The 12,412-nt window shown below is 37.0% G+C and overlaps 1 protein-coding gene across 3 annotated transcripts in view; it reads left to right on the top strand.

Moving 5' to 3' along the window:
• LOC106867237 (uncharacterized) overlaps positions 1–6,334 on the top strand; it is a 9,601-nt gene extending 3,267 nt beyond the window's left edge. For 2 of the 3 annotated variants that reach the window (XM_014912047.2, XM_052968544.1), the window contains exon 2: positions 1,642–6,334. In XM_014912047.2, the coding sequence (XP_014767533.1) occupies positions 2,656–4,731 (2,076 nt within the window). In that variant the 5' untranslated portion in view covers positions 1,642–2,655 and the 3' untranslated portion in view covers positions 4,732–6,334. Of the gene's footprint in view, positions 1–131; positions 669–1,641 lie in introns of those variants that run through there. The other variant, XM_014912048.2, reaches the window with a different exon arrangement.
• The last annotated feature ends 6,078 nt before the right edge of the window (positions 6,335–12,412 follow it).

The following is a 12,412-nucleotide window of genomic DNA, read 5'->3' as shown; positions in this document are numbered from 1 at the left end:
GTAGTCGGCACTTAATGTATATCGGCTGAATGGACGTCAGTGATTGGTTGAAATTATCGAAATAAGACAATTTTTTAGATGAAATAAATTCGAATACAAAAATATTTTTCTGTTCTATAACACAAAATAGATAAGTATACGAAGTTTGAAAGTCTTTCGGTACCAAAAACACTACGTAAAACATTAATGAAAAATGTGGCCCCCGTTTTAAAAAAGATCCAACCAATGCACAGTTTTAACAAAATATTTCGAAATTGTCACTTAAGATAATTAAAAAAACAAAAAAAAATTCATCTCGATTTTCAGAAAGGGCATCATTTAAAAATTAATATTTAAAACTAATGACAGAAATATTTTGTCTATAATAAAGAAAATTAAGTGGGGATACCCAATCATTCAATACATTCATTAATTTTAGACATTATTACCAGTTAGCTACAGTCAACATATACTTGCTTTGTGACTCATTTTTATATACATCAGAGCTGTGGCTTGAAAAAGGAATCTGGGATTTGAAGAAACTGCAAGTAGTTTACATTGGCAAAAATGAAACAACAGGGGAAGTTCTAGTTCAATTAGTGTGAGAAGTAAAAGTGATATTGGAGCTGGAGGAATTGATACGATCCAGAGTGTTTGTTTTTGAAAACTCTGAAACCCATTTGATGAAAGTAAGCAGTAATTGTTGGTTTATTGTTTACTATGCTAGTCATTAATATCATTAGTGTCTTGCAGTATTTGTTCTGGCTGTGTAAAAAAAGAAAAAAAAAAAAGAAAAAGGAGAACAAGAAGAGCCCACCAGGATTAACTTTATCTTTTTTTTGAATGGTGAATCTTGAAGTAGATGAAGCTATAAACAAATAGTATGTTGATATTGAGTTGAAAATTCCTTTTAGATAGAAGTTGGCTGTCCACGGACTTGAACCCATAGTGCTCCAATGATAGTGTCTGTCATGTCCACAGGAAAAGTGGGTTTGAGTCCAACAAGCAGCCTTTGACTTCTCTGTTCAAACGGGCTTTTCGACCCAATATTTAGATTGTTTTATTTATTGGTTTATCATCCATTATTCAAAAACAGTTTCTATCAAAAGTTTATAGATTTATATAGCATCAATAACTTTATCTTTTATTTTTAACTTACTCGTTTTTAACTTATGCTTGGCCATCTCTTGTTTTTAACTTATCACCATTGAAACATGTCCCTGCTGGGGGTAAGAGAAGGAAACATTGTAAATGAAAGTGTTATGAGCATTGTAAAAACAAGCATTACTGGTGCTGCAAATATAAATATGAAACATAAATATGAATGTAAATATGTCAATGTTAGATTAAGTAAATGGGTGGGTTGCTATCTGGTTAGGTTAGTCCCGGGCAAGAGAGAGAGAGAAGTGGGGGCCATGGGTGAGATCGCTGGTAATGAGAGAGGAGACTACCAGTATGGAAGGGGATTTCCAGTTAGATAAGCAAGATTTCCGGTATTGGTGGTGGTATGTGTGTGGGGGTGTTAAACTATATTTTTAATATATATACACTTCATGAATATTGTTTGGCATAGTTTTCTATGAGTGATAATTTAATTTTTTAAATTTCTGTCAAATTTGTTTGGCTTTAAAAGTTCATATTTTGTATTTCTTCTCTTTCCAGGTACCGCTATTTGGAAACTGATTTGTTTTTTTACGAAAAAGGTGTCATTCCATTCTTCACATGTTGGAAACAGTCTAAGTAAACATATGTTTTGATAAAGTTTCTAATGTGCTAGATATACAGAAACTTTTGATACGAAGGCAAACAGTGTTGGGAAAAAGGGTAAAAGAAAATAAACAACCAAAAATGAATCTGAATGAGAGAGGCGAGTCAAAGGCAGCAGAAAGTGGTGAAAATAATGCGAAAGCGAAACCAGCGAGTTCAGTTGATTGGTCAAAGTATGGTGTACAGCGGTGTTCTGGTTGTAAATTCACTACAGATGACAGTGGCTTATTTGATGCACACATCTCAATGTGTCGTTCTTTCAACAAGAAAAGGATCGCTACAACTAATCAGCCAGACAATGAAAATAAAAAGAAATATAAGAAACTCCTGCTTCAACTTGAAGAGCCATACCTGGAAGGTAAAACTCCTGCTACAACTACTTTCTTGTTACGGTGCTTCCATTGTCGTGGCTATTTTTCTAAAGTCACTTCTATTAAAAGCCACCATTCTGTAAAACATGCAAGTAAGAATTTAATATTTAGTCTTGTTCCTTTTGAGGATATTGTAAACCCTGAGAAAGTGGCATCAGTTCCTGTAACTGATTCCCATGTGGATCAACAGAATATTAGCTCTTCAACGCCTGCTCCACAGCCAAGTTCTCCTATACCTGTCACTGCTACCAAAACTGCTTGCTCATCTCATGAAATCATTCAGCTGTCTTCTCTAAAGTCACCTTCAATGGTGAAAAGTATGTCTGCTGCGAAAACATTTTTGAATCGGATCCCTATTTTAAAGAAAAATAATCTTCAGGCATGTCAGCCAAGAAAGAGTTTTGAGGAACAGTTCTTCAGAGAACAGTGTGTGCCGCCAGTCAAGTGACTAGACGGCCAACTGAAATTAGATGGATTACCGGGACAAACTAATTCTCTAATTATCAGTGATGCCTCGACTGACACTCCATCTCAAGAGATGGCCAAGCACAACAAGGAAAAAACCTCTACTGGATCTTCAAAAAGTGATTCACCTGCTATTTTATCACCTGCAACAGCTGCACCTGTTAATCTTTCACAAAAGCAAATGTCTTACTCACCCAATCAGAAAAAATATGCAACTCTTCAGAAGAAATCTCCTGTTTTATTGCCAAATATATTGCCAAATATATTACGAAAAAATTATTTAGGCACTTTACAAACACCTTCGACACAGAATTTTCAAATCGTTTGTGCTACACCTGAAGTTCAGAGTCCTCCAGTTTCAGCCAAAGTTTCTGAAGCTGTGTCACCTATTATTATTACTATTCCAGGCGCAGTCAATTCTTTTGGTTACCAGTCACTTCTCTTTGGATCTTCAAACAAACAAATACCTGTAAGTTCAGTTCCTCTCACTTCTGTGACTGAATCATCTGCTACAAAGGCATTTGCTTCCAATGTTCCAACTGCAACTACCACTTCCCTTGCTCCATATGCACTTGCAACCAATGTTCAGGTTAATAACCAAAATCAAGACATTTTAGGATTTTTTATTCCCCCTAATTTGGTAACACCTACTCTACCTGTAGTTTCACCAGTTAATACTGCCAAATACAAAATACTGCCATATGCAAAATTCCCTCAATCTTTGGAGCCTGGTGTAATGAATCTTATTGCAACTACACCTTATTCAAACATATATTCTCCATCAAATATCCCACCCTCTAATGTTCAGTCTAATTCACTGACAACCAACTCGAATGTAGTTTCTCCTAGTGTGTCGTCATCTAATAATATTTACACGTATAAGACTATGGTGACTGATGCACCTAAAACGAACCCTCCTGTGTCAAACCAAAGTGTAATTGGCATCAATGTCTACAAACCAAAATTGAAACCAAATTCTTCCGACAAAAATACTTCAAAATATTTGGAACAGACTCCTGCTACTTCCTACAACAGTTTACTCATAAACAATAAAACAATTTCTAAACTACTTGGACATAAACCTGAGATTTATCCAAAGCTATTATTCCAACCAGGTGAAAAGGAAGAAATGCCTGACCAGTCAGATTGTGGCAACAACATTAAGGTGGAAGCAGTTTGGTCTGTGAGAGATGTCGAGAGGAATCTATCAGATGGAACGTTTATTGACTTGGATCTGGTGGAGCCTTTGTCTGGTGACTGTTTGGAGTCAAGTAAACCGTCTCAACAATCACTTAAGAGTACTTTGGAGTCTGTAAAGAAAACATTAGATTCTAATGCGATTGTGATTGATGATAGAACAGTGTTTGAACCTGCTGAAAATAATTTATCCAGAGTAACTGAACCTGAATCTGGGAAGTTGATTGTGGAATCTCCACATTCAAATGTGATATCAAAAAAAGAGTCCACATCTGAGGAATCTAATTTAGTAGTTTCTTCAAATGTTGACAATGTTACTAAAATAAAAACAGAGCCACTCGATTTAAAGACTACCAGTATTAATGTAAATCTCTATCCTAAAGAGAAAAATGAACTCTATGGTGGGAACTTTTATATATGTGGATTTTCAAATTGTTCTTTTTCTAGCCTTGTGCAAGATGAATTTGTAGAGCATTTACGTTGTGTACATAGTAAACAGAAAAAGGATTATGTTTGTGCACACTGTGGCCAAGCATTTCCAGTTATTGACTGCTTTTTAAAACACTTATCTACTCATGTCTCTACAGACATGTTTCTTCTTTATTCTTGTTCCCTTTGTGGTTTTAACACAAATCTTGTCAAAATGTTTGTACAACACAATGATTCCGTTCACTCAGAGGAGAAAGAATTCTGCTGCGCATATTGTGGCCTCATATTTCAATGTAGTGCTGAGCTCTTGCAGCACTTGCAACTGAACTTGCTGAAATATGTGCACTGTCCGCACTGTGAGGCTAAAAATAGTCAACGACAGCAAATTTTGAAACATATTCAAGTAAAGCATCCTGGAAAGTCAAAATGCATTTTTGTAACGAGTCAAATAATATGTAAAGAAAAACAGAAAGTCTTAAATGATGTTGTGAACTTGTTGTCTGATGAGTCTGATTGTGACTGAGCTGAGAGACACGAATAAAAAGCATATTTATTAACTGCTACAGGTAAAATATTCAGCAGAATCTAACTTAATTGAACAGTTAGAAATGTTGATAAAGTTTTTGTTTCTTGACAAGAATCAAAATTGATATTTTAAGTTTTTCTCTTTGAAAAAGGATAATGATAAAGTGAAAAATTTATATTGTACGAAAAGGGTAAAAAATGGTTTTAATGAACACCAAAATGTTTACAAGAAAATAGCAATACTGTCAGGAGAGTAAACATTCCAGAAACTTCCTTGTCCAAGTTTATGCCAGATACAGAAGCTTGGAATCCCTAATTATGTTTAGCGTAGTTATAATGAGAGACTAAACAAGCTGGTGGTTCATTTTGGAATAAACAAGGAATTTACAGTCTTGAAGTAAAACAGCTTAGAAATAAAGGTGCTGGGTTCTAACAATGCACCATATTTTATTTCTTAAAATTATTTTTTTTGCCTTAGTCTATCTGATTCTCTGTATGTTCCATTCCTACTTAATGGTTCAGTACGGTATGGTGTTATTGACACGAAATGCAAATGGTCAAATTTGCTAAAATACCTACCTATGCTAGCTTTCTCTTTTGCTTCCTAAGAAACGTGTATATGATGACATGAAAGAATGCTAGTGTCATTTTGTTTCAGGAACATTAAAAGTAATCTCAGTTTTTAAGAAAGAAAAAAAGAACGAATGATGATGGTGAAGTATAATATTCGGTCACGAAAGAAAAGGCGAAATATTTATGCACTAATACATTGATTTTTCTAGTACAAAACAATTTTTGACTGAAAGGTACTTTAGTATATGTTTTTACTAACCTTGATAATTGATGATTCTGATTTAATAAAGTGGAACTTAGGAATATTCTTTGGACATATAAATCAAGTTCCTCATTTTTTAAAGACATTTAAGTGTCATAAGATATGTCAGTATATTATTGTGATGTACAGATCTGTCATTTCTGATTATCCAAACTTCAAAGTCATTGCCGTACAAAATACAATTCTCTTGTGACTTAGTAACTCTTTCATAATTGTTTTATAGCTTAGAGAAGGGCTAAGAATACATCAATAATGCCTTTTCAGAGCCCCCAAGGCTGATGGGAAGATGTTATCTTCAGTGTAGAGACCTGGTCTGAATAGTGGACTCGTCTGAAATGCACTGGGTATATGGTTTTGTTAAACTTGGCAACAGATATAAGAACCACCTACAAACAGAAGAAGCAGTTCTTCCAGTAGACTGCTACACAGTTTCCGTCTATCAAATTTCACTCACATCGCTTCAGTCAACTCCAGGTTCTGTGCAGTGGGATTGAACTCTTAACCACTGTAATTATAAAACAAGCGTCTTAAACAAATGACTATTCTTCCTGCATCCATTGACCATGATTCTGCTAAGTTTATTTTTCTTTGCTGACAAGACATTGAATTTTCATATCAGTAATTATATAAACAGTAGAGAATCTTGGTAAATAGAAACAAATTGTAATTATTTGTTAATTGTATGTGAATTGTAATATATGACAAATTTTTACTGCTGTTTCTTCTTTTTTGTTTTTTTATTATAAAAATGTATTCGATCATTGAATTTAGTCCTTTTATGCAGTTGATAATGTGATACAATTAATGCCGAAGAGAGGGCGGGGGGAAAAAAAAGAACAAGGGAGTGAATTCAGTTGTGCCTGTGTTCCAATAACTAGACAATGTGACGAGAAATCCAGTTCTGCCAGTAGTTGTTATAATACAATAACAAGGCAATGACTTCTGACCGAGACCTTTGGAAATATGCTGTGCGTGAGAAGACTCGGCAACCCCAAAATCCAAGGCCTCTGCCAGGGATGTAGCCAGCCCACTTATGCTTACCTTTCCTTCATTGGACACTAAACTCTGCTTGTGAAGACCTGTTGAGGCAAGTGAAATCGAAATCGAACTAAATTCGATGACTGGCCCCCATGTCAATGTCTCCTTCATTGGAAAGTGAAATCGTGATGGCACCTGTACCAGTAAATCACTAAGAGCACCGTCCAAGCGTGATCGTTGCCAGAGCACCAGCTGTTTGGCTTCTGTGCCGGTGGCACGTAAATAGCACCATTTGAGCGTGATCATTACCAACGTCTCATTCCTGGCACGTGAAAAGACATTTGAGCGAGATTGTTGCCAGTGCTGCTGGACGGGCTCCTGTGCAGGTGGCATGTAAAATGCACCATTTTGAGTGTGGCCGTTGCCAGTGGCCTTCGTGCCGGTGGCACGTAAAAGCACCCACTACACTCTCAGAGTGGTTGGCGTTAGGAAGGGCATCCAGCTGTAGAAACTCTGCCAGATCAGATTGGAGCTTGGTGTAGCCATCTGGTTCACCAGTCCTCAGTCAAATCGTCCAACCCATGCTAGCATGGAAAGCGGACGTTAACCGCTGATGATGATGATGAACAAATATTAGAAAAGGGAAAACATCCAAAGTAGAAGAATTATGCAATTACTATGATGTATATAGCATGAAATATCAGAATTTTACTACAGTATATTCAAATTGTTCAAAATGTGCTCCTTCTACTGATCAAAGCTAGTTTGCAGTCATTTGGGATATCAATTGGCAAGCTTTGAGAAATAAAATCAGTTGTAAATTGCTGAAAAAAAAAAAGATGGCATAGTCACAACTGGAACATTATTAGTATCGTTATTACATTGTGGGCATGGTTTGAATGATTTGCTTTCAACATGGCATTTCTCCACCTGTTTGTAGTTTTTCATCATCTAAGTAAGGTTTGGCATCACAAGGTCATTCCTCAACACCTGTGCATATCTTCAGTTTTCTTATTTTGCATGCTCCATCCACTTTACTCAACAATCATTTGACACTTTACTTAATCATTCTTCATACACATGTCTATATCATTGCAGTCTTTCTAACACACAACAGTGAATGTCTCTTGTGTTCAATTTCTCTATCAGTAAAATTGTGCTTTTTTGTTTATTCACAATTGCTGTTACACACTAAGAAGAGCACATTTGCATGATTTTTATTTTTTTGGCCTTTGCATAGCACTTAGGTTGTGCTTCTATGCAAATATTTCACATCATACAGTTTGCCCAACACCTGATGAGAGATGTTTGTTGTCAACTAAAGTAACAGCTCTCTTTTCCTACCTTTGTCCTTAGCCTGGCAATTACAGCTGTCTTGACATCCACCACTCTTGTTGATTAGGTTACCTACGTAACAAGCTTTCAGTTACTTTGATAATGTGGCTAGCCTGAGACTAAACAACTACATTACATTATAGTACGGTATGAGGGAGCTTCTGTATGGCAACAGGCCTGATAGTTTGCAATCAAATCTCTTGTGACACGTTGGACATACTGTCTGAATGATAAAACAAATTTGACTATATTACAATTCAATCATTAGTTATCTTACCCCTTTTGTAACCCTTTAACATTTGGATTCCTCTGTGAAATGTAATGCTTAGTTATTGACATTGTTTTGCTGAGCCTTCCAAAGGAGATGACAAAGGACAAAGTTATGTGGCACATTGTTGTTCTCAAGCAGACCTGCCTGTCTCAACAGAATTGATGTCCAAAAAATCAAAGTGCCACATATAAAGCATGCAGTACACTTTGTAAAGGGATTGGGGTTAGGAAGGGCATTACGACCCCTTGCCAGCTCCTGTCAACCCATGCTAGCTTGGAAAATGGATGTTTAATGATGATGGTGTATTATCTTGTAGCTTCGAGATTTTGATGATGTGACTTTTAAGTCAGCATGAGAGGCTGGGTCTGGCCAATTTGAAAATAAGCATAGAATATTTGGGCCAGATATGTCTGGTTTAAATGCTAAAGTGTTGAATCAGTTGTGTCCATGAGAACTTCTATGGTCACTGGGTTTTTATAGTTATTTGCTTAGTCTGGTAGAAAGGAAGTGCCAATGATCGTTCATAGGAATTTTGAGTAGTAGTAGTAGTAGTAGTAGTAGTATTATTAGAGAGCAAGATAGTTTCAAACTAGAGACCTGGTTTAAATACAACAGAGTGACTCACCTAAGGCATACAGGGTGGTGTCAAGCCAGGTGATTAAGTTAGACTAATCAAAAACGCCATAGCAGGATTTGAACTCAGAATGCAGAGAGCCAGAACAAGTACTACAAAACAAAAGCAACCCTTTCGACTCTAATAATTCCACCTCTCCATTGCCCTAGACTGGTATTTTATTTATCTGCCCTAAAAAAACAAGAAAAACATTAAATAATGACCTTTTATTCTAAAAAGATGGGATTTCCTCTTTTGATTGTAGGTCTGTTGACCTGGCTCTAAACACAAGATTTGTCATTAAATCCCGTCTGTCTGTCTCGTGTATATATATATATATATATATATCTCATAGTATATGCACATATATAAACCTCTTCAGTCGTATTGAAATCATCTTAGTTATCTCCCTTGATTTGAAAATATTTCTCCCACAACAATGCCCTTGTCAGCATACAGGTACACAACCCCTTTATCCAGAAATCTAACATCCAAAAAGCCCCTGAAACCAAACTTTTTTATGAAGGGTGGAGTGCATCATAATACGTCATTTAGGTGTGCAAACAGCTGATCACCATGTCCCAATTCAGGTATGACGTGGCAATGCTTGGCAGGGCGGCCACCACTTATTGCCAAATGTCAGGTGTGACTCAGCACTCAGAGAGAGAGAAGACGTCCATTTGCAATTTGCTGTCTTAGTGCTGTTCCTTGTGACTTTGCGTATAATTTATCCTGAAATTGTTTAAAAAGAACTGCAGAGACCCCAATGGATAACTGAGAAAAAGAAAAGGGAACATCATTATCAATAGAACAGAAAGTGGGGTGTCTGTGCAGTGTCTCACTGAAGAATATGGAAACATTCCTACAGGCGATATGGTAAAAAATTTGTGAACAGTTAATAGCTGACCTTGCACAACATACATTTGTTGGTGAGAAACAGATTATGGGAGTTTACTCAAAGAGACATAGCTTAGACAGAAACCTATGCTAATGAGACAGATGACACTTGAAGAAGTCTTTAAAAATGCCCTCTCTCATAGTGCCACTTCCATCACATGAGGATCTCATTCTTGGCTCATCGTTGGAAGTTTGCTTGCAACCTGATGATGATGGTGACATTGATGGGCCCTGTTCTACAACTTAACTGCAGCTACATCTTTAGCTTAGTTTGAACCAATTTATGACTTTAGCATACAAATAAATTGTAATACCATTTATAGTCTTTCTTTATTCAAATTAGTGAATACTTGTGCGTCACATCACAGAAATATGGTAATGTGTATACCTGGACTTGTGGGTTGTGTATTTTTCTTTTAAATTATCCCACTCTATGCATTCTGTTATTTGTGATCTTAATTATCTCACTATTTCATTTTCCAGTATATTACTCTATAAATATACTGTAATAATATTTGTAATCTTTATTTTCCCCAGTAATTGTGAGTATGTATGCATGTGCTTTTGCTACCATAGTAGGATGTCTGTTTTGATGTTTAGTTTACAATCTGAGGCAGTTGGCTTTTGTTCTGAAATCCAAAATTCAGAGCACAACTGCCACCAAGGGTTCTGGATAAAGGATTGTGTACCTGTATTCATAAATCCACTGAGGAAAATGTTATGTATATATGTTTTGTGTGTGTGTATTTTGGTGTTCTCTCTTCCCTTAGGTTCCTTTTGTCCAATTTATTTCTGTTTTTGGTCATTTAGATTTGGCATTATAAGTTGACAAAATGCATTGAGGATATTGTGCAATTGTTGTTTACAAGAGTGCCCTGTGCCTTGTCCTGGTGGCTGTTTACAACTCAGAGGTCTGAGACAACAGGTTAAGTATTTTGTTTTATTCATGGAAATAATGCAGCTCTGTGGACAGGAAAGAGGCTGTTGAGGCTTCAGCCAGAGACCTGCGCAGCTTGCTGTCACCTTTAGTGCCAGTGTCATTAGTATTTCCTCATCTCTTCATCTCTTAATTGTCGATATTTCTTTTGCATTTATAAAAAGCCAGGTTTTTAAAGGACAGAACATGTCCACTGTTTCTTCAATCAGCAATGGTCAAAGCTCAAATCCTGGCGAAGTCAGCTTTACCTACCACCATTAAAATAAGTACCAATAAAATACTGGGGTTTATCTAATCAACACTACTCCTCACCCCCACCCCCACCCCCTAGCATTTTGTCTGTTATATATGAACATTAGCGTGATTACAGCAGTAAACTGCTTCTCTTTGCAAAGCTGACCTGGATAACTGATACTTTCTCTGGAACCTGATACAGGGCCACTGACGCAACATGTATTTTGGTGAACAGACCAGCTGTAACACACATCGCTTAGGACTTTACTCTTTACTTGTTTCAGTCATTTGACTGTGGCCATACTGGAGCACTGCCTTTAGTCGAGCAAATCGACCCCAGGACTTATTCTTTGTAAGCCTAGTACTTATTCTATCGGTCTCTTTTGCTGAACTGCCAAGTTACGGGGATGTGAACACACCAGCATTGGTTGTCAAGCGATGTTGTGGGGTGGGGGGGACATCTCATTTAGTTCTCTGTTCGGATCTTTTACGTTTTCTTCTAACCACAAAACTTAATCTGAAAATTTTCAAAAAATGTACTTTTGATTTTAGCTTTGCATGCAGATGACGAATATCGCAGATTTTATTTTGGAAAATTTATAATAAAGTAGTTAGAAGTACTTAATTGTTTGTGAAGGCTAGCAAATTTGAAGGAAAGGTTTCGTCAACATCCTATACCCCAGGACTTGACTGCTGCTTTGTTTTATCGAACCCAAAAGCACGAAAGGTAAAGTTGACTTCAACATAGTTTGAACTGTGTTCATAAACAGCAGAAACAAATGCTCTGCAAGGCATTTTGTTCTAACAATAGTCTAACAATTTTGCCAGCTCAACGAGAGTAAACAGACCCTGGCGTTCAATGTTGAGAGTTGTTCCCCTTAGATTATGCACACACGTACATCTATGTCTATTTACGTGAAGGCCTGCGGTTTAGTGGTAACGGCACTCGCCTCACGATCGTAAGGTCGCGAGTTCAATTCTCAGCGACGCGTTGTGTCCTGGGGCAAGACACTTTATTTCACGTTGTTCTAGTTCAATCAGCTGGTAAAAATTAGTAGTACCTGTATTTCAAAGGGTCAGCCTTGTCACACACTTTGTCATGCTGACTCTCCCTGAGAACTATGTTAAGGGTACACATGTCTGTGGAGTGCTCAGCCACTTGCACATTAATTTCACGAGCAAACTGTTCCGTTGATCGTATCAGCTGAGACACTCGTCGTCGTAACCGACGGAGTCCTATATATATATACATATATTTATACACACACACACACACACACACACATACGATTTGGTGCTTATATATGAAATTCACGACCCTTGATTCACTCTGTAACTTTCTACCATAGGCACAAGGCCTGAAATTTGGGGGTAGGGGTAAGTCGATAATATCGAACCCAGTACTTGACTGCAAATTATTTCATCGATCCCGAAAGGATGAAGGGCAAAGTCGACATCCGCGCCATTTGAAGAACCAATTAATAATGAGTATATGATCTCAGCTCTATTTTCCTGTCTGTCTCACTAAACACACACACACACACACACACACACACACACACACACACACACACACACA

Source organism: Octopus bimaculoides, chromosome 6, assembly GCF_001194135.2.
Source record: "Octopus bimaculoides isolate UCB-OBI-ISO-001 chromosome 6, ASM119413v2, whole genome shotgun sequence".
NCBI lineage: Eukaryota > Metazoa > Mollusca > Cephalopoda > Octopoda > Octopodidae > Octopus > Octopus bimaculoides.
Note: the sequence above shows the minus strand (reverse complement) of the source record. Positions and strands in the feature narration are given on the sequence as shown.